At 43.2% G+C, this 22802-nt stretch overlaps 1 protein-coding gene across 15 annotated transcripts in view; it reads left to right on the top strand.

The window, feature by feature from the left end:
• The first annotated feature begins 791 nt into the window (after positions 1 to 791).
• The window catches only part of FAM168B (family with sequence similarity 168 member B), a 108642-nt gene continuing 86631 nt past the window's right edge, over positions 792 to 22802 (top strand). For 5 of the 15 annotated variants that reach the window (XM_059684381.1, XM_059684376.1, XM_059684375.1 and 2 more), the window contains exons 1-2: positions 792 to 1008; positions 18203 to 18283. Coding sequence is in view for 6 of the 15 variants with exons in the window: in XM_059684382.1 (XP_059540365.1) it covers positions 18214 to 18283 (70 nt within the window). In the remaining 9 variants the exon portion in view is untranslated. Of the gene's footprint in view, positions 1009 to 1066; positions 1188 to 1209; positions 1244 to 18202; positions 18284 to 22802 lie in introns of those variants that run through there. The other 10 variants (XM_059684379.1, XM_059684382.1, XM_059684377.1 and 7 more) reach the window with 10 other exon arrangements.

The raw sequence follows: 22802 nt of genomic DNA on the forward strand, positions 1-22802 counted from the left end.
CTGAGTGACTAACCAGGTACCTTATATGGACTATACATTGGACCACCAAGCCACACCTGCCAAATACCCTAAGCCCTTGTCCTATATGGACAATGCAGTAAGCCACCAATCAGTGTGCGCCGAGTACACTAAGCCCCCCACCCCTTCCCATTCCGCCCCTCAAAAGGCGTGCCCACCCCTGTACTCTGTGTTGCTGTCTTCCCCTTGTGAGGCAGCCCGGCAGGTGCTTCTCCTCTAATAAAGCCTGTAGTCCTGGTTTTAGGCCTCCGTCTGATCTTTCAATAAGATATTAAGAAAACGCTACAATTATGTTCCAATATGTTCCTTCCATAATACATGAGTAGGAACAGCAAAAATAGGTTGAGGAAAAACATTCCATATAAGCGTTTATTAGAAAAGATCAACAGGGACGACCCGCTGGCGCCATGGGCCTCTCTGGCTATCCACCTTCGGTGGTTCTCAACCTTCCTAATGCCACGACCTTTTAATACAGTTCCTCATGTTGTGGTGACCCCCAACCATAAAATTATTTTCGTTGCTACTTCATAACTGTAATTGTGCTACTGTTATGAATCGTAATGTAAATATCTGATATTCTATGTGTTTTCGGATGGTCGCGACCAGCAGGCTGAGAACCGCTGTCTGTACCTTGGAGGGTCGCCACACCACTTGGTTTCTTTCCATCTCTCCATCAGGCACAGAGGGACCCTCCAACACAGACGGGAGCCTGCACCTCACCTCCAGAGCCTGGAAGGTGCAGTGGGTGTCCGCGCAGGCGCGCCCCTCGCGGCGGCGCGCTCCAGGCGGAAGTGAAGTCCGAGGACCAGCTGCGCAGCTTGGGCGGGGAGCGCGGGCTGTGGAGAGGCAGGCAAGGCGGAGGCGGCGGGGTCGGCGGAGACGGAGCTTCAAAGTTCAACCCACGCAAAGAAGCAAGCCTCGCGGTGTTTGCCCCTTGTGGAGCCCCTTAGCCAAGCCGGTCCTCCAGACCCAGGACGCCACCAAAGCGCGGTGAGTGGGGGTGGGCTGTCTGGCCGGAAGTGCGGCTCTTTGTGTAGCCGCCCTGGGGCGGCACCAAGGTCGAGTCCGTCTCTCGGGTCCTTCCGTGCCCTGGAAGGGATCCGCGGCACTTTGTTCCGCAGGGCCGGGCTGGGCGGTGTTAGGTACGGGGTCCTGGGACCCAGAGCCTGGTAGGCGGAGCGGGGCGCGGGCAGGTGCGGTGTGGGCTGCGAGGGCTGCTGCCTAGGTGAAGTCTTTGCACAAAAATGTTCTCTGGGTTCTTTAAGGTCTGAGTTAGATCAGATCAGGAAATTAGTTGAAAAATGAAAAAGCAGCGGGTTTTTGTTTCTGTAAGTTAGGTTTGGGTTCTTATGATTTTGATAATTTCATATATGTAATCTATTCACTTTGTCTATCCACGAAGCAAAAATTATTCTATTTGCCTGGCAGAAGCTTAGTGTTTGCCCTCCAGCTTGAAAAGCTTTTAATGTTTTCGTCAGAAAGGACATTTTGTGGCCCAGTCTGGCTTAACTTTGAAAAAGGTACAGTTTTACAAACTGTCTACAAACAGGCTATTTTTCCTTTATAGTGTATATAAGTGTGCACATAACGGATTGTATAATGTTTAACTAAAGCCGTACATGAAAATATTTTGGAGTGTTTTGGCATGCAAGAAAATTTTTTAGATGGAAAGGTTTGTTTCCCACTTTTTAAATTTTCAAGTCATCCTTGTGTTTGTAATTTCAGGTACTTTCCCAAATATTGTATGAAACACTAGATTAATAATTTTTGTTTTCGGCAATAATAGGAGCACATTTTTAAACTTTGGTACGTATAGATGGGTTATTTTTGCATTTTAAGCTAACAATTGAACAAGTCAAAGCTATTTTTTTTCTAATGTTGAAGCTATGGTGGTTCACATTGTGAAGATTTTAAGTTACTCGGGCCTGCAACGAGTGTTTGCATATGTTACTTATGTTTAGCCCTTTTGTGAAACTAAGGTCTGGTAGAGGTCCCTGAAAGCTTTAAGAATTGGAAACAGCCTGCTTCCTTGGGTTGGGCTGGGTGTTTTTGTTGCAGTAGTTACTAGAAGTGCCCAGCACATAGCGCTCCCTCTTCCTGCCTTCTGCTCTTCATAATAGTGGAAGGATTGGCAATGTATGTAGGGCAAGTGCCTGACACTCATGAGAAAGGAGGACGCATCATCTGCTGCAGTTGCTACCCTTGCCCTCCTATCAGGCTCTCCTGTATTTGTTAGGATTTTCAGTTGTTCCGCTCTACAACTGCTTTTCAACTAATTTCTGTTTTAAGGTTAGACAGAATTGTAATGCCAGAATTATTTGAATTTTCAAACATTGGGACAGTGAGTAGTGTAATGCCATAGAACTAGAGGATTAGAATTGAAAAAAAAAACAAAAAACTTAAGTGCTCTTAAAAATATGATTTTAACTTTTTATTGGTTGTGTAGTTTAAAGGGAAATTTTTGTGAACCAAACTTGTCTTATATGAACAACTTCTTTTCCTGGATCAGTTGAGAACAATTTAAAAAGGCAGTACATTTGTTCCACTCTATATCGTAGAAATCTCTCCAGTTGTTCTATGTAGAAATACATAAATTTCTCCCAATAGATTGCAAACCTTGGTAGTGAAGGTAAAATTTCTGGAAGTTGAGAACGTTCTCCTATTATACACTCTTGATGATACCATACATCACTGAGAATTTCTGATGTTGATTGTATGAAGGGGTATTGTATCTTGTATATTGGTGTCTCAGAGAGAATTTAAGCCCATTGATATTAGTTTTGCTGACATGAAATACTAAGGTATAAGGCCTTTAAAATTTTATAATTACTATTTTGTGGGGGAACTTTATTTAGGCCATAGCATGTTTTGAAACTAGAGATAGTAGTACAGTTGTGGGTTTTAAATATACTTTTCCTCTGGTTATTATTGGATTTTCAAATCAAAGACTTTGATGCCATCTCTTTTAAAGATAAATCTGAGATTTTTCTTCTGATGCAGGTGTCAAACCACTCAGCAAGTCTGACAGTTGAGTCATTCCAAATGGAAAATATATATATATATAAAAAGTATGACCCTCTAGATATAGCCTTGGAATTGGGATTCTTGGTCTATACCAGCCATGGCCAAACTACGGCCTGCGGGCCGGATCTGGCCTATTTGAAATGAATAAAACTAAAAAAAAAAAAAAAAGTACCCTTTTATGTAATGACTAGAGGCCTGGTGCACAAAAATTTGTGCACTGGGGGGGGGGGTGGGGGGAGGGGGTCCCTCAGCCTGGCCTGTGCCCTCTCGCAGTCTGGGACCCCTCGGGAGATAACGACCTGCTGGCTTAGGCCTGCTCCCGGGTGGCAGAGGGCAGGCCCAATCCCTAGGTGCAGCCCCTGGTCGGGCTCAGAGCAAGGCCGATTGGGGAGTTGGGGCTCCACCCCCTGTCATGCACAGAACAGGGCAAATTGGGAGGTTGCGATACCACCCTCAGTCACGCTCAGGATAGGGCCAATTGGGGGGTTGGGGCACCATCCCCTGTCACACTCAAGGCAGGGTCAATCAGGGGGTTGGGGCGCTGCCCCCGTCACACACAGAGCAGGGCCCATCAGGGGGTTGGGGCGCCGCTCTCTATCACCCACAGAGCAGGGCCGATCAGGGGGTTGGGGTGCCGCCACTCTCACACTCAGGGCAGGGCCGATGGGGAGGTTATGGCTCTACCCGATCACACACAGAGCAGGGCCCATGGGGTGTGGGGGGGTTGGGGAGCTCCCCCCATCAGGCACAGCAGGGCTGCTCAGGGGGTTGGGGCGCCTTCCCCTGTCACACACAGAGCCGCAGGGCGATCAGGGGGTTTGGGCACTCCCCCCTGTCACGCTGATCCCGGTCGGTGCCGGGAGGCATATTACCCTTTTACTATATAGGGTAGAGTCCTGGTGCATGGGTGGGGCCGGCTGGTTTGCCCTGAAGGGTGTCTTGGATCAGGGTGGGGGTCCCCACTGCGGTGCCTGGCCAGTCTGGGTGAGCGGCTGAGGGCTGTTTTCAGGCTGGTAGTGACTGAAGTTCCCAACCGCTCCTTTTTTTTTTTTTAATTCTGGGCCAGCTTTACCTTGAGGCTTGGCTCCAGCTCTTAGGCCTCCACGCTGAAAGTAGGTTTCTGGCCTTTGCTTACAATGTTGCGAATCTGCTGGCTGAAGTCCAGCGGTATTTGTTACAATGTTTCTTAAACTGCCCGCTCAGAGGCCTGCAGCCGCAGGCGGGGAAAGTTGGTTTCCTCTGTCACTGAAGCAAGCAAGCCTCATGTTAGTTTCAAGCTGCCTGGCTGCCGGCCGCCATCTTGGCTGACAGTTAATTTGCATATCTTGCTGATTAGCCAATGAAAAGGGTAGCAGTCGTATGCCAATTACTATGTTTCTCTTTTATTAGTGTAGATGTTTACTTTGAATTTATATTAGTTCACACAAACACTCCATCCATGCTTTTGTTCCGGCCCTCTGGTCCAGTTTAAGAACCCATTGTGGCCCTCGAGTCAAAAAGTTTGCCCACCCCTGATCTATACCAATCAAATCAGACTGGGTAATTGTGAGTCTCTGAGTGGCCAGTGGCACTAGAATCCCAGGCAGAGTAGTGATGCTGTTTTTTTTTTTTGCTCATGCTCTCAACACACATTTATTGAGCTTTTACCTTTTCAGATACAGAGTATTGGATACTGAGCATAAAAATCACATGCTTATCATTATCACCTCAAGGAATACACACATGAGTGTGAGACTACACACTGGAAAAAATAACCATAATGTAAACCCAACTGTGGAAAGTCTCCAACAGATCGTAATAAATACCTGCTGATTGTGAAGTTATTTCATCAGATGCTCAAGCATCTTTTATACATTTTTAAAAATCATAATATTTATTTAGCATTTGCTAAGTGCTAGGTGTCGTGATAAATTCTTTATACAAATAATTCTAACTCTTACATATTATACTTTTTTTATCTCTATTTTAAAAGTTACAAAGGAAGATGGATTAATCCGTCACAAACTGAGATCTGTCTAGTTCCAAAACTTGTCCTGAAAATCCAGTTCCAGTGATATTTTCACTCCCAATGGACAAAAGGAGCACCAAATAAAACTGATTACTTCTGTGTCCAGTGGTAGGAGAAAGGCACACAGACGGGCACTTTAAGCAATGGCATGATGAACAATACAGCTCATCAGACTTTCTTCTAATCATTCCTTAAGAATAGACTAGAACTGACCCCAACCTCATATGTTGGGCCACACCAATAATTCATTCATCACCTAAGTATTTTAATTGTTGTTAATGGTTCTATGCTTGGCTAGAGCAGTGGAGTCCACATAACATGATTTTCAGGGTCAGGCAACAAAGCCAGCAGAGCTTTTGTAAGGCAAGAAGTCAATGTATGATAGGTGAGACAGATGTCAGCAGAAGTGACTCATGCAAAAATATTGGTTTCTGTTGCATTCTGAATAATATCCAATGGCTCAAATGCCCATTACATGACCAGGTACTTCTTTAACCTCATCTTCAACCATTTTGCCCTTGAATGTTCTGTTCCAGCCACACGATCTGGAAATCTATCGAATCCTCTCTGGCATCAGGACCTTTGCACATGCCTTTCTTTCTGCCTAGAATGCTCCTCACTCAGATACCAAAATGGTTAGTCTCCCTACTCCCTTCAGGTCTCTCTCCTCAGGGGATACTCATCATTGAGCATGACCGCCCAATGGAAAGTAACAGCCATATGTCACTTCCCCCTTAGGTGACTTCATTTGTCTCCAACTCACCACCATCTAAATTATGCTCTATATGCCCGTTGACTTGTTTGCTGGTATGTTCTGAGGTGCCGAGCTTGCTTGCCTTGTCCACTTTTGTAACCTCAGTGCCCAAAATAATAAATTTCCATTGGTGGAATGATTGTGATTATTTTGCTAATAGTGTGGATAGATCCCCCCTCCCCCCACCCCGCCCATACACACACATTTCCATTAAAGGACCATGGTGTATTTGGTTAAACAAATAACTTCAGAGCACTTACTGTATATGTTAGTCACAGTAATAGGTATTGGCACAACAGCAGTGATCAAGACATGTATTATACATGTTTGCAAGATTCTTCCCTCGCCTCTTTGGTTGATCTCATCCTCCTCCCTCTGGCCCTTCTACGTGATTCCCACTTAGGCTCCTTACATTTGATCCATGCTCCTGTCCTGCTCTTGACTTCAACTTCACAATTCCCTCTTTTCATCAAGCTGGTTTTTTTTTCTTATATTTTCATTATGCACATTTAAAAAGTGTAACAACAATACAATGTACAGTCACGTACCCAACATCTTGATGGGACAATTATTAGCATTTTGTTGTAGTTTCCCTTTTACTGAGAATATTTTTAATTACTATAGGCATCATGTCATTTTTAGTCTTGTGTGCATTAGTATAGATTTCTTTTTTTTTAAAAATATATTTTATTGATTTTTTACAGAGAGGAAGGGAGAGAGATAGAGAGTTAGAAACATCGATGAGAGAGAAACATCGATCAGCTGCCTCCTGCACATCTACTGGGGATGTGCCCGCAACCCAGGTACATGCCCTTGACTGGAATTGAACCTGGAACCCTTCAGTCCGCAGGCCAGCGCTCTATCCACTGAGCCAAACCGGTTTCGGCGGTATAGATTTCTTAAAAAAAGATCTTTATTAACCAAAATACTATTATCACACTTAACAAAATTAATAATTGTTTAATGTCATTTGATACCAGTCCATATTCAGTTGTGTCCCAAAATCTTTAAAATACCATTTTACAATATTTTCAATGTAAATCAGGATACAAACAAAATCCACCTACGGTCTTTTTTTTTTAAATTTTTATTTTATTGTTTAAAGTATTACAAATAGTAGTACATATGTCTCATTTTTTTCCCCATTGACCTTCCCCCAGCCTCCCCTACCCCTGGCACATGCCCTTACCCCACCCTCCCAGTGTCTTGTGTCCATTGGTTATGCTTATATGCATGCATACAAGTCCTTCGGTTGATCTCTTACCACCCTCCCTTCCCCCAAAACTCACCAGCCTTCCCGCTGTAATTTGACAGTCTATTCGATGCTTCTCTGCCTCTGTATCTATCTTTTTGTTCATCAGGTTATAATGTTCTCTATTATCCATAAATGAGTAAGATCATGTGGTATATTTCTTTCACTGCCTGGCTTATTTCACTTAGCATAATGCTCTCCAATTCCATCCAGGCTGCAGCAAATGGTAAGAATTCCTTCCTTTTGATATATGCACCCCTATGTTCATAGCAGCACAATTCACCATAGCTAAGATTTGGAAACAGCCTAAGTGCCCATCAGCAGATGAGTGGATTAGAAAACTGTGGTACATATACACAATGGAATACTATGCTGCGGTAAAAAAAAAGGAACTCTTGCCTTTTGCAACAGCATGGATGGAACTGGAGAGCATTATGCTAAGTGAAACAAGCCAGTCAGAGAAGGATAAATACCACATGATCTCACTCATTTGTGGATTATAGAGAACAACATGGACTGATGAAAAGGGACAGACCCAAAGACTGAGAAACAGCAATCAGGCTATCAATCCCCAGAAGGAAAGTAGGGGAGGGCGGGGGTAAGGGGAAGAAATCAACAGAAGGACTTGTATACATGTATATAAGCCAAACCAATGGACATGGACAACGGGGGGATGGGAGCATGAGTTTGTGTGTGGGGGGGAGGTTGGGGGTTAATGGGGGAGATGAGGACACATTTGTAATACCTTAACTAATAATAATAATAAAAAAAAAAAGAATTCCTTCCTTTTAGTAGCAGTGTAGTATTCCATTGTGTAGATGTACCACAGTTTTCTAATCCACTCATCTGCTAATGGGCATTTAGGCTGTTTCCAAATCTTAGATATTGTAAATTGTGCTACTATGAACATAGGGGTGCATATATCTTTTCTGATTGGTGTTTCTGTTTTCTTGGGATATATTCCTAGAAGTAGTATTACTGGGTCAAATGGCAGTTCCATTTAAAAAAATTTTTTTAAATATATTTTTTATTGATTAAGATATTACATATGTGTCCTTATCCCCACATTACCCCCTACCCCCTCCACCCCCCCGCTCATGCCCTCACACCCCCCCCTCCCCGTTGTCCGTGTCCATTGGTTAGGCCTATATGCTTGCATATAAGTCCTTTGGTTGATCTTTCCCCCTTACCTCCACCCTCCCCTACCTTCCCTCCAAGGCCTGACAGTCCAATCAATGCCTCTCCGTCTCTGGATCAGTCCTTGTTCATCAGTTTATGTTGTTCATTATATTCCACAAATGAGTGAGATCATGTGGTATTTATCCTTTTCTGACTGGCTTATTTCACTTAGCATAATGCTCTCTAGTTCCATCCATGCTGTGGCAAATGGTAAGAGTTCCTTTTTCTTCTTCCTCTTCTTAAAGAATACCTTTCAGCATTTCATATAATGCTGGTTTGGTGGTGATGAACTCCTTTAGCTTTTTCTTATCTGTGAAGCTCTTTATCTGACCTTCAATTCTGAATGATAGCTTTGCTGGATAAAGTAATCTTGGTTGTAGGTTCTTGCTATTCATCATTTTGAATATTTCTTGCCACTCTCTTCTGGCCTGCATGGTTTCTGTTGAGAAATCAGCTGACAGTCGTATGGGTACTCCCTTGTAGGTAACTGACTCTTTTTCTCTTGCTGCTTTTAAGATTCTCTCTTTGTCTTTTGCTCTTGGCATTTTAATTATGATGTGTCTTGGTGTGGTCCTCTTTGGATTCCTTTTGTTTGGGGGTTCTCTGTGCTTCCTGGACTTGTAAGTCTATTTCTTTCACCAGGTAGGGGAAGTTTTCTGTCATCATTTCTTCAAATAGGTTTTCAATATCTTGCCCTCTCTCTTCTTCTGGCACCCCTATAATTCAGATGTTGGTATGCTTGAAGCTGTCCCAGAGGCTCCTTACACTATCTTCATATTTTTGGATTCTTTTTTGTTTTTGCTTCTTCGGTTGGGTATTTTTTGTTTCTTCGTATTTTGAATCTTTGACTTGATTCTTGGGATCCTCTTGTCTGCTATTGGATCTCTGTATATTATTCTTTATTTCAGCCAGTGTATGCTTAATTTCTAGTTGGTCTTTTTTCATATCCTCCAGGGTCTCACTAAATTTATCGGCAGTTTCCATAGAATTCTTGAAAAACCTTATAAACGTGGTTTTGAACTCTATATCCAGTCGTTTGCTTTCCTCCATTTCTGTCATTTGTGACCTGTTTCGTTGTCTCCGCATTTTTTATGCTTCCCTGTGTTGGTAGAGTGGTTTTGTGTGGTAGGTGTCCTATAGGGCCCAGTGGCTCAGCCTCCCCAGTTACCTGAGGTGGACACTCTTGGTGCACCCCCTTGTGGGCTTTTTGCACAGTCTTGTTGTAGTTATGCCTTGATTGTTGTAGGTATCACTGGGGGGAATTGACCTCCAGGCCAGTTGGCAGTGAGAATCAGCTGTGTCTGCAGTGGGAGAACTTCTGTGCTGAAGACACCATTATGAGGCAAGACTTGCTTCAGTGGGGCCTTGGTGCTCACTGAGTCTGCCCCCTGAGTGTGTCCCTTATGGATCTGAGGAGTTGTAATCTGGATGGTCCCACTTTGACCACTGGGTACACTGGCTCTTGGATCTAAGGAGGTGCTAATTTAATCTCTGCTTGAGGTTACCCAGCAGGAGCTATGAAAAGATCTGCAGATTTCCCTTCCTTTTTTGGAGTTTGGAGGTGCCCAGATTAGGCCCAGCTGTGAAGCAATGCAAGGTGATGTGGGGCCTTGGGCCTTCTCTTGGAAGTTCTGGGTCTGTCTGGCCCAGCTGTAATTTGTTAGGTAATTTTCAGGTTGCAAAGGGCCAGGGCATTCATATACAAAAGCCTCTGCCGCAGCCTGGATGGGGCGGGGTCTCAAGGAATCAACAGGGCGGAGCAAGCAGCTATGGCGGATCCTCAGCCCTGCCCTAAGGGGCTGCGCGTCTCAGTGTCCCGGTAATTTAATTGTTGCAAGCACCTCTGAGGGAAAGCTGCCCTTGAGTTCCGAGTTCTGCCCGCTGCCAGACAGTCCAGTTTCTCCCCCTATGAGTCCTGGGTCCCCAGAGACTTCCCGGAACTGGAGTTCAGAGCAGTTGGGAGCTTGTGACTCCCTCCTGATTCGAAAAGACAGCCGCGTCCTCAGGTACCAGCCCCTTTCTGCGCGCGCTCGATCCTCTGTACCTTTGCACTTTACTTCTGCAGCTCCTGACTCTCAGTGTGCTTTTTTTCTTTCCTTCTAGTTGTAGAATTTCCACTCAGTCAGCCTTCCTGTAGTTCTGGATGATGTCCGTTTTGTCTTTTTGTTGTATTTTTGAAGTTGTTGTAGGAGGCAGCAATTTTGGTGTTTACCTATGCCGCCATCTTGGTTTCTCCTCCATTTTTAAATTTTTGAGGAAACTCCATACTGTTTTCCACAGTGGCTGCACCAGTCTGCATTCCTACACAGCAGTGAAGGAGAGTTCCTTTTTCTCCGCATCCTTTCCAGCACTTGTTGTTTGTTGATTTGTTGATGATAGCCATTCTGACAGGTGTGAGATGTTACCTCATTGTTGATTTGATTTGCATCTCTCAGATTATTAGTGACTTTGAGCATGTTTTCATGTGTCTCTTGGCTTTCTGTATGTCCTTTTTCGAAAAGTGTCTATTTAGGTCCTTTGCCCATTTTTTGATTGGATTGTTTATCTTCCTTTTGTTAAGTTGTATGAGTTCCCTGAAAATGTTAGAGATTAAACCCTTATTGGAGATAACAATGGCAAATGTATTCTCCCATGCAGTGAACTTTCTTGTTGTTTTGTTGATGGTTTCTTTTGCTGTGTAGAAGCTTTTTATTTTGATGTAGTCCATTTGTTTATTTTCTCCTTAGTCTCTCTTGCCCTAGGTTCTGTGTCTGTAAAGATATTGCTACAATATATATCTGCAATTTTGCTTACTATGGAGTCTTGTAGGATTTTTATGGTTTTCCGTCTAACATTCCAGACCTTTAGCCATTTTGAGTTTGTTTTTGTGTATGGTGTAAGTTGGTGATCTAGTTTCATTTTTTTTGCATGTATATGACCCAATATCCCAGCACCATTTATTAAAGAGGCAGTTTTGACTCCATTGTATGTGCTTGTCTCCTTTGTCAAATATTAATTGAGTATAATGGCTTGGGTCAATTTCTGGGTCCTCTATTCCGTTCCATTGGTCTATATGTCTGTTCTTGTGCCAGTACCAGGGAGTTTTGAGAACAGTGGCTTGGTAATGTAGTTTGATGTCTGGTATTGTGATCCCTCCAACTTTGTTCTTCTTTCTCAAGACAGCTGTGGCTATTCGGGGTCTTTTTTTTTATTCCAGATGATTTTTGGAGAATTTGTTCTAGATCTTTGAAATATGCCATTGATATTTTAATAGGTATTGCATTGAATCTATAGATTGCTTTAGGTCAGTGGTTCTCAACCTTCCTAATGCCACGACCCTTTAATACAGTTCCTCATGTTGTGGTGACCCCCAACCATAAAATTATTTTCGTTGCTACTTTATAACCGTAATTTTGCTACTGTTATGAATCATAATGTACATATCTGATATGCAGGATGTATTTAGGCGACCCCTGTGAAAGGGTCGTTCAACGCCCAAAGGGGTAGCGACCCACAGGTTGAGAACCGCTGCTTTAGGTAGTATGGACATTTTAATGATGTTGATTCTACCAATCCATGAACATTTGTTTATTTGTTCTTCCATTTGTTTATGTCTTCCTCTATCTCTTTTTTCAATGTCCTGTAGTTTTCCGAGTACAGGTCTTTTACATCCTAGGTTAAGTTTATTCCTAGGTATCTTAATTTATTTGGTGCAGTGGTAAATGGGATTGTTTTTTTCATTTCTCTTTCTGTGAGTTCATTATTGGTGTATAAAAAGGCCATAGATTTCTGGGTGTTAATTTTGTGTCCTGCTACATTGCCAAATTCATTTATTAGGTCTAGTAGTTTGTTGATGGAGTCTTTGGGGTTTTCTATGTATAGTATCATGTCATCTGCAAATAAGGATAGTTTTACTTCTTCTTTTCCAATTTGGATGCCTTTTATTTCTTCTTCTTGTCTGATCACTATGGCTAGTACTTCTAATACTATGTCAAACAGGAGTGGTGAAAGTGGGCATCCTTGTCTTGTTCCTGTTCTTAGGGGGGTTTCATTTTTGCCCATTGAGTATGATGTTGGCTGCAGGTTTGTCATATAAGGCTTTTCTTATGTTGAAGTATGATTCCTCTATTCCCACTTTGCTGAGTGTTTTTATCAGAAAAGGGTGTTGGATTTTGTCAAATGCCTTTTCTGCATCAATTGATATGATTATGTGATTTTTGTCTCTCAATTTGTTTATGTGATGTATCACATTTATTGATTTGCGGATATTGTACCATCCTTGCTCCCTGGGATAAATCCCACTTGGTCATGGTGTATGATCTTTCTAATGTAATGCTGGATCCGGTTTGCTAGAATTTTGTTGAGGAATTTAGCATCTATGTTCATCAGGGATATTGGCCTGGAATTCTCTTTTTTTATAGTGTCTTAATGTGGTTTTGGGATTTGGGTAATGCTGGCTCTATAGAAAGAGGTTGGAAGTATGCCTTTGTGTTGAATTTTTGGAATAGTCTGAGAAAAATTGGTTTTAGTTCTTCTTTGAAATTTTGGTAAAACTCCCCTGTGAAGCCCTCTGGTTCAGGGCTTTTGTTTGCTGGAAGCTTTTTGATTACTGTTTCAATTTCATCAGTGGTTATTGGCCCATTCAGGTTTTTTATTTTTATTTTTCCTGGTTGAGTTTTGGAAGCGTATTTTTCTATGAATATGTCCATTTCGTTGAGGTTGTCCAGTTTGTTGGAGTAGAGTTGTTCATGGTATTTTTTTTACAATTGTTAGTATGTCTGGGAGTCGGATGTTACTTCACCTCTTTCATTTCTGATTTTGTTTATTTGGGTCCTCTCTCTTTGCTTCTTGGTGAGCCTGACTAGAGGTTCATCAATCTTGTTTATCTTTCAAAGAACCCGCTCTTGGTTTCATTGATCTTTTGTAATGTGTTTTTGGTGTCTATGCCATTTATTTCTGCTCTGATCGTTATTATTTCTTTCCTTCTTGTTACTGTGGGCTTTTCTTGTTGCTCTCTTTCTAATTCTTTAAGTTGCAAGGTTAGACAATTTATTACCATTTTTTTCTTGTCTTTTTGAGGTAGGCCTGTAGGGCTATGAACTTCCCTCTCAGGACTGCTTTCATTGTGTTCCATAGATTTTGGATTGTTGTGTTTTCACTGTCATTTGTTTCCAGGATGCTTTTTATTCTTTGATCTATTTGGTACCCCAATCATTGTTCAATTGAATGCTATTTAACCTCCAAGTGTTTGGATTTTTTTTATTATAGTTGACTTCTAGTTATATGCCATTGTGATATGAGAAGATGCTTATTATGATTTCTATCTTCTTGAATTTAAGAGACTTTGCCTGTGTCCTATTATGTGGTCTATCTGAAAATGTCCGGTGTGCACTTGAGAAGAATGTATATTCTGTAGCTTCGGGGTGAAATGTTCTGAAGATGTTAATTAAGTCCTTCTGATCTAGTGAGTTGTTTAGGATGGCTGTTTCTTTGGTGATTTTTTAGTTTAGAGGATTTATCCAGTTTTGTCAATGGGATATTAAAGTCCCCTACTATGATTGTATTGCTGTTGATCTCTCCCTTGATATCTTACAAAGTTGTTTTATGTGTTTGGTTGATCCTGTATTGGGTGGCTATATGTTTAGCAGAATTATATCCTCTTGTTGAATTGCTCCCTTCAGTATTATGAAGTGGCCCTCCTCATCTCTTGTTATGGTGGTTACTTTGAAGTCTATTTTGTCAGATATAAGTATTGCTACCCCAGCTTTTTTCTCATTTCCATTTGCCTGAAAATTTTTTTCCCATCACTTCCCTATCAATCTGTGTGAATCCTTTGTTCTGAGGTGGGTCTCTTGCAGATAACGAATATATGGGTCATGTTTTTTTTATCCATTTAGCTACCCTATGTTTTTTGATTGGAGCATTTAATCCATTTACATTTAATGTTACTATTGATAAGTACTTATTTGTAGCCATTTTTATTCTTTATGCTTGTGTTCCTTCTTGCCTTTTTATTTCTTCTTTTTACAGCAGTCCCTTTAGCATTTCTTGTATTGCTGGCTTGGTGGTAATAAACTCTCTTAGCCCTTTATTTTCTGTGAAGCTGCTGATTCCACCTTCAAGTTTGAATGATAGCCTTGCTGGGTATAGTATTCTTGGATTCAGTCCCTTGCTTTGCATCATTTTGTATATTTAATTTCATTCCCTTCTTTCCTCGTGTGTTTCTGTTGAGAAATTAGTTGATATTCTCATGGGAGATCCCTTGCAGGTAGCTTTCTGTCTCTCTGGCAGCCTTTAAGTTTCTTTCTCATTGATGTTTGCCAATTTAATTACGACGTGGCTTGACAGTTTTTTGGGTTCATCTTGTTTGGAACTCTATTTGCTTGTTGGGGTTGTGTGTGTTTTTTTTCTTGGCAACATCAGGGAAGTTTTTTGTCATTATTTTTTCTTACAGGTTTTCTATTTTTTCCTTTGCTTCCTCTCCTTCTGTTACCCCTATTATGTGAATGTTGTTTCATTTTGTGTTTTCCCAAAGCTCCCTTATGCTCTTCTGCTTTTTAAGTTTTCTTTGCAGTTGCTGATGTTTTTGTGTGTTTTTTCCTACCTTGTCTTCTAATTCACTAATGTGGTCCTCAGCCTCTTCTAGTCTACTGTATAAGACTTTCATTTTGTTCTTTATTGCAACTAGGTCATTCTTCATTTCCTCTTGGGTCCTTTTCATATTGGTGACATTCTCATTCAGCTCCTTATAATTCTTATTGAGCTGTATTTGTCATCCAGCCATTAGAGCATCCTTATAACCGTTACACTGAATTCTTTCTGTGACATGTTACTTGCCTCCATTTCATTTAATTCCCGTTCTGGTTATTCCTATTTTTCTTTCCTTTTGGGATTTTTTTGTCTCCCTATTTTTTGCTGTAATGTTTTAATTGTTACTATGTCTTAGATCCAACTGCTTTGCTACCCAGGTTCTTTTGGGGGTGTTGCTATGTAGTTGGTGATTTTTGGGACTCAGTGGTGCAGTTTCTCATGTCTCCTGGATATGGTGATCTAGCGGAGCCCCCTATTTGAGTTATTTGGGTTCTCTTGATGTATTTGGGTTTTGAATGTTAGTTTGTTATTCGTGGATGAAGTCTCTTCACGGATTGGCAATGTGATTCACCCCTGGCTTCATTGTGTCTGCTGTTTTGGATGTGATTGTGGTTCTGGCTCTTGTGAAAATGGTTGCCTTACGTCTCACTGGTATGTGCTCACTTTGTGTTTCCAGAGTTCATGGCCTGGGAGTAAGGAGTCGCGGGGCCTGAGACTCAGGTACTGTGACCTTTGGCAGGTGTTGTTTGATTCTTGATGGATTAGTGTCATTCTGAAACTTACTACGAGGGTCCCAGAGACTGTGACAGTGGTACTTTGGCCAAAATGATTTCCCTCTCTGAATCACGTGGGGGTTCAGGAGCCAACAGCTGTGGATGTGGGAATCTCGGAGTCTGTGGCTGAAACAGTGCGGCCTTGTCCAGGGAAGCGAGCCCTCAGTAACTCACCAAGGTGTCCAGAGGTAGGCAGTCGGGATGGGGATGTTGTGGATCCTACTGAGGGAGCTGCGCACCCTTGGTTGGAGAGACACACAGACAGTGGCAGCTCACTGAGGGGACCAGGAGTCGTCTGCCAGGGGTGTGTGCTTGTGGTGCCCACATGCTGGATTGGAGTGATTGTGGTGTGCCACCGGCCTTGTGGAGGGAGAAATCCCAGTTTCTGCTTCGGGAGGTGTACTCCTTGGTTGGATACTCTTGACCAGTGGCTGCTTACTGAGGTTCCCAAGAGCTGTCTGCTTGGGCAGTGGGCTCAGGGGGCCCACGTGCTGGATTGGCACTACTGCATGGACTGGATGCTGGCAGCAGGGTTTGTGCCTTTCGGTGGCTCAGAGAGGCATCTGGGGGCTGCCTGCTGGGGCTGTGGGCTCAGGGTGCTTGCGCACTGGATCGGTGCGACTGCAGTGACCGGAGGTTGGAAGTTGAGGAGGGGGAAGTCTGAGTTTCTGCTGCCTGGGCCTTGTGCCCTTGGTTGAATATGAATGTGCCTAGTGGCGGCTCACAGAGGCACCCAGGGGTCGCCTGCTGGGGTGGTGGACTCAGGGGGCCCATGTGCTAAATCACGCAACCATGGGGCAGACAGCCGGGAAGGGGGAAGTCTGAATTTCTACTGCTGTGGCTGTGCACTCTTGTTTGGATATGAGCCCTCCCATCTGCGGCTCAAGGAGGCACCCAGGAGCCGCCTGCATGCTGGAGAGGTGCAGCTGTGGTGTTTAGAGGTCAGCAGCTGGGGAGGGAGATGTCTCAATTTTTGGTGCCTTGCGGCTTTGGTTGGATTCACGCGTGCCCAACGGGGCCTCACAGAGGCACCTGGGAGCTGCCTGTCAGGGTGGTGAGGCTCAGGAGGCCTGTGTGCTAGAAAGGCATGACTGTGGTGTCCGGCGGTTGGCAGCTGTAGATGGGGAAGACTCAGTTTTTGCTGCTGGGGCCTTGCACCCTTGATTGGATTCACACGCGCCCGGCAGGCAGCGGCTCACAGAGTCACCCGGGGCCGTTTGCCAGGGTGGTACATGCAGAGGGGCCCTCATGCTGAAACCATGTGACCTTGGTGTCTGTGGGAAGGCCGCCAGGAAGTGGAAAGTCCGAATTTCTACTGACAGGGCCCTTTGTCCTTATTTTGGATATGAGCACACCCAGTGGGGGCTTACAGTGGCACCCAAGAGCCATCTTTGGGGCCCTGGGCTCAGGAGGCCTGTGCGCTGGAAAGGCGTGACTGTGGTGTCTGGCGGTTGGCAGCTGTGGATGGGGAAGACTCAGTTTTTGCTGTCGGGGGCTTTGCACCCTTGGTTGGATTTGCGCATGCCCAGTATTGGCCTACAGAGGCCCCCCGGGGGCCGTTTGCCAGGGCGGTGCATGCAGAGGGGCCCTCATGCTGAAGGCCATGTGACCTTGGTGTCTGTGGGCAGGCAGCCGGGAAGGGGGAAGTCTGAATTTCTACTGCTGGGGCCTTGCTTCCTTGTTTGGATATGAGCATGCCCACCGGAGGCTCACAGAGGCACCCTAGAACAGCCTGTGGGGTGGTTGGCTCAGGAGGCCTGCGTGCTGGGAAGGCGCAACTGAGGTATCCTGAGGTCAGCATCCAAGAAGGGGGAAGTTGCACTTATTGCTGAGGGACCTGTGCACCCTTGGAGGTGAACGTCCTAGGGTCTGCAGGTCTGCGGGTGGAGCAGCAGGATTTCGGCTGGAGTGGCTGCAGGGTCACAGGCAGTGTCCAAGGTCAGTCTGGATGGTGGTGTTGATGGGTTCCTAGAAGTGGTCGCTCTCATGGCGTGGGCTCTGTGCCCAAGCTTTGTAGCCCGGGGAGTGCCCGCAGTGGTGGTAGGTGTTCCCTGTCCAGGAGAGCCTGGTCTGCCAGCTTCTGATATTCCTGCTGGATTTAACTGTCCCTCACTCACTCACACACACACCACACACATCCACACACTCTCCTTTCATCCCCTCACTCATTCACACCCTCTCCTTCACCCTTGTCCTGCCAGCCGCCATCTTCGCCTCCCCCGCCAGGTATTTCTTCACTTACCATTTTTAAAAGCAACTGAACCGATATTTCATGTTTTGGGTAGATATGTTTTACTTAACTATCCTTATCTTTATGAGGACATTTAGGTTATTTACAGTTTTTTTTTTTCACTGTTTTAAGCAGGGAGGTAGAGAACACCACTTTTTTTTCTTAGCTTCTGATGCTCTGAAAGCAGTTTTAAAGGAAAGTTTACAGTGTCCTGGTGGGTGCCTTCGGACATTGCTGTTGCTTTTCTGTTTACTGTTGGTTGGCAGCAGAATGAGATGCCTTACTTATGTAAAGGAGAGGAAGGACTCTTATTACCTGCTTTTTTTTGAGATTGATGCTGGAGGAAAAACTGAGAACAATAGTGTTTGACTAAATCTTTCTTTTTCTTTTTTAGTTCTCAAAGTCATGAATCCTGTTTATAGTCCTAGTTCTTCTGGGGTTCCCTATACAAATGCCAAAGGAATTGGTTATCCAGGTAAGCAAGTACAATTTTGTTTTCATTATTGAACTTTGAATTTGAACGCTGGTGAATTTCCATGTCACTAAGAATGCTTTCAGTTGACAAACCCAGCTCAAAGTGTCTTAGGTAAGGAAGAAAATGTATTGGCTCATGGAACTGAAAAATCATGGTACTAGAAAATCAGAAGCTCTGGTGACTCCAGTGGTTTGGGACTAGGACCTAGCCCTCCTGGGCTCAGCATTACTTCTTCAGTATTAGCTCAGTGTTGGTCACAGGTCACACTTCTCACCATTGTGGATGGTCTGTTTAGCCCTACCCATCAGTCCCTTGGCTAGCAGCATTTTTATCTCTTTCCTGCTCTATAGGAAAGCCCCATGGGCCTTCCTGTTTTCTATTCAAACCAGTTCTGTGCTTTGTTCTGACTGGACTCAGCTAGGGATGGAAGTCTTTGGTTAATTTAAGTCTGAACTACATTTTTCACCCTTATTAGAGTCAACTAGTCAAACATGGGTTGAGAGGGAGGGATGAAGCAAAATTTGGGGGAATAAGAGCTGGTTGGTCAAAAATAGCAAACCAGTACATTTGGCCATTGAGCTGATGTTAGGCCTGTCCTGGGGACATTTTCTTTTTGTGGGTTTAAATAACCCACATGGGTACAGAAAATGAGGCATTAGGCCCTTTGTGAGGCTGGGAGTTCTCATCAATCTGGTTCCTCCAGAGGGTGATACTCCCAGTGAAGAGGCAGACTGAAGCATTCCATTCACTGGCTCAGAAGGAAATTAGTTTTTGCTTGGGCTTTGGAAATGGGGAAAATATTTCCTAAGAATATGTAACATAAAAAAAATAGTTTTTATCCTGCAAAATTTCCTATAGCACCTGGCAGCAGCAAATGCAGAACTCTGTAGAGGCAGTTGTTCTCAATCCAGGTTTTGAGGGTTTCCGTAAACTTCTTTCTGTTAGTGCAAAATTATTGGTGTGCACTCAATCCCCATTGGAAAGAGTTAGTGCATTTTCCTGTAGTGGCCCCCAATTACCTCCCTTTTCTGAGCCTATCAGCAGACCTGTGCCACTGGCATGTGGGAAATGCTACCAGATGGCAAGTTAGGATTGCAGCTGGGTTGAGGCCCTCCCCTTCTCCTAAACCCTGGCAACTGGAATAACACAGGAATAACACACCAAAGACTTTTGAGGCGTAACTATGTCAATGGCTGCAGCGCCTGGATAGGTAGCTGAGGATTGCCTTTGAGGTTATTTTTCAAGTTTTGAGTTGTACAGTGAGTGCTTCATTCTTTCCCTCCATTGTGAAAACACCTCTCCACAATTATTACTTCAGAGTTACCAGTGTTACAGGATTCAACAAATGAAACTATTGCTCATTCTGATGCTGGCAGTGAACTTGAAGAAACAGAAGTCAAAGGAAAAAGAAAATGGGGTTATCCCGGCCAGCTTCCATCTACAAATAAGAAACTTTGAAAATCTCCAGGGAAGAACAGTAGAATTGAAGCTGGAGTTAGAATTGAAGCCATGGAAAAATGGGCACCCTTAGTAGAATGACAAAGGGGATTCTGTCACATTATTTGAAGTAGTGAAATGGGGAAAGTGCAGTGCAGTACTGGTGGATAACTGGATTAAATCATATAAACAAGACAGAGACATTGCACTTCTGAATTTAATCAACTTTTTTTTTTAAATTCTTACCTGAGGATATTTTTCCACGAGAGTGGAAGAGAGAGAAACAGAGAGAGAAATATCGATGTGAGAGAAACACATCTATTGGTTGCCTCCTACACATGCCCTGATCAGGGTATGCAATTGATGTATGCGCCCTTGACTGGAATCGAACCCAGGACCCTTTGGTCCTCAGGTCAGTGCTCTATCCACTGAGCCAAAACGGCATCAACTTTTTTACCCAGTGTTTAGAATGTTGCGGTACTGTGAGAATAGACATGTTTTGAAATATGTAGAATGCAGAAATCATCAGAAAAATTACTGAAGAATTTGATGAGGACAGGGGTGATTATCTCCTTACCATGCCTCAACCTCAGTGGGAAAAAATTTGTGAATTTACTGGAGTCCTGATTTGACAGTATTACTACAGCATAATTTATGATGAATATATGATGGACCCAGTAATCTCCCTTTTGACTGGTTTGTCAGACTCCCAGATCAGAGTTTTTAGGCATACAAGCACCCTTGCTGCTGTGAAGCTCATGACTGCTTTGGTGAATGTTGCCTTACACCTCAGAATTTATCAGGATAATACACAGAAACAGTATGAAGCTGAAAGAAATATAATGATTGGGAAAAGAGCCAATGAAAGGTTAGAGCTGCTACTTCAGAAATGCAAAGAGGTATAAGAAAATCAGGATGAAATCGAAAATATGATGAACTCTATTTTTAAGGGTTTATTTGTTCATAGATACTCTGATGCCGTTACTGAGATTAGAGCCATTTGTATTGAAGAAACTGTTGTATGGAAGAAAATGTATAGTGATGCCTTCTTAAATGACAGTTACCTAAAATATGTTGGTTGAACTCTTCATGACAGGCAAGGAGAAGTCAGGTTGAATTTTTGAAAGCTCTGGAGTCTTTATGCCAATAGAGAATTATTCCCCAAATTGGAGCTAGTCATAAGCCAAATTCAAGGATTGCATTGTATCAGTGACACTTGATAAGGAATATGATGTTGCTGTGGAAGCTATTTGATTGGTTACTCTGATATTTCATGGAAGTAAATCTCTTTGTGATGAAGACTATGAAAATGTTTACCACTTGATAGACTTAGCACATTGCCTGTTGCTATGGAGCTGGAGAATCCTTCACAAAAAGGTTTTCAGCAGACATGACCCACAAAGAGAAGAAACATTAGTGAAAAGGAGGGGAAAGAACAGTTCGAACGGGAATCTCATTATGATGTTGTTTTTTTTCTTTCTTGGAAGCTTTCATGTTACTCTGTGATCTTTTGATGATTTTTAGCCACCAGGTAGCAGGAAGGCCCTTCAGCCTTTGGGGTTTAATCCAGATACTGCACTGCAGTTTGAGCTCCTCAGTTTTGTAATGGGTCATGTTTTCATTGAACAGGATGAGGAGAACCAGAGCATGGAGGGGATGAAGAAGATGAAGCAAATAAAATTGAGTCCTTACATAAAATAAGGAATCTACTTGTTGTTTCAACAAACATATCATTTATGATATTTTTGACATGCATGCAGCTGCAGACATCTTTAAACACTACATGAAGCATTACAATGAATATGGTGATATTACTAAGGAAACACTAGTAAAACCAGACAGACTGATAAAATTCAGTGTGCCAAGACCCTCATTCTCAATTAACAGCAGTTGTTTAATGAACTTGTTCAAGAGCAAGGTCCCAAGCTATCTAGGACATCTCCCTATGTCAGTGGCATAAAAGAATTGGCATGTCTCTTTGCTCTTGCATTTGGACTGGATCAAATCAAGACACACAAGAATCAGTTGTCACACTTCACAGGAATGGCATAGAGTTTGCCTTTAAAATCAGAAAGGACAGAATGTCCACCACCTAATCTCGCTTTGCTGGAAGTACTAAGAGAATTTTCTTCTAAATTTTTTCGACAGGAAAAAAAGGACTGTTCATTCATACCTAGAAAAAAATCCTTACAGAGCAGATGATGGAAAGGTGGGAAGATGTATGGCTTCTATTAATCTCTTATATTAGTAGAAATGTGTTAGTCATCAGAGGTGAAGATGATAGAATGTCTGTGAACAGTGGAAGTAGCAGCAAAACATCTTCAGTAAGGAGTAAGAAAGGACAATCCCCACATCACAAGAAATAAGTAGAAGATGAAAGTCTGGATAATATGTGGCTAAATAGGACTGACACCATGATTCAGACTCCTGGACCCCTGACAGCACCACAGCTCACTTCCACTGTCCTGCAGGAGAATAGCTGGCCCATGTTTCTTTTTCTTTTCTTTTTTTATAAATATATTTTTATTGAGTTTTTACCGAGAGGAAGGGAGAGGGATAGAGAGTTAGAAACATCGATCAGCTGCCTCCTGCACACCTCCCACTGGGGATGTGCCCGCAACCAAGGTACATGTCCTTGACTGGAATCGAACCTGGGACCTTTCAGTCCACAGGCCAACACTCTATCCACTGAGCCAAACCGGTTAGGGCTGAACATGTTTCTGAACCTGACTTTTTACACAATCCCAAATGCTGATCTCTTGGTTAAGCAAGCCAAACTTAGAAGACTTAAATCGGAAAGACAGAACAGGAATGAACTACATGAAAGAGAACTGGAGTAAGGCATGCTGTTTGGGCCCTAATGGAAGAAAATGCTGAGCCCATCTTTGAAGATGTGATGATGTCATTCTGGAGCCAGTTAGAATGAAAATTTGAAGACACCATGATTATTGATTTCCCCCCATCAAGAAGTCAGTGAAAGAGCTCAGGTGAGGCCAGATATCCTTGATTCTACAACTGTCATAGAAGATGAATCAGGATTTGGAATGCCTATGTTTTGAAGTCTGAAGAAAATTTACAAGTC

Source organism: Myotis daubentonii, chromosome 2 (genome assembly GCF_963259705.1).
Source record: "Myotis daubentonii chromosome 2, mMyoDau2.1, whole genome shotgun sequence".
Classification (NCBI taxonomy): domain Eukaryota; kingdom Metazoa; phylum Chordata; class Mammalia; order Chiroptera; family Vespertilionidae; genus Myotis; species Myotis daubentonii.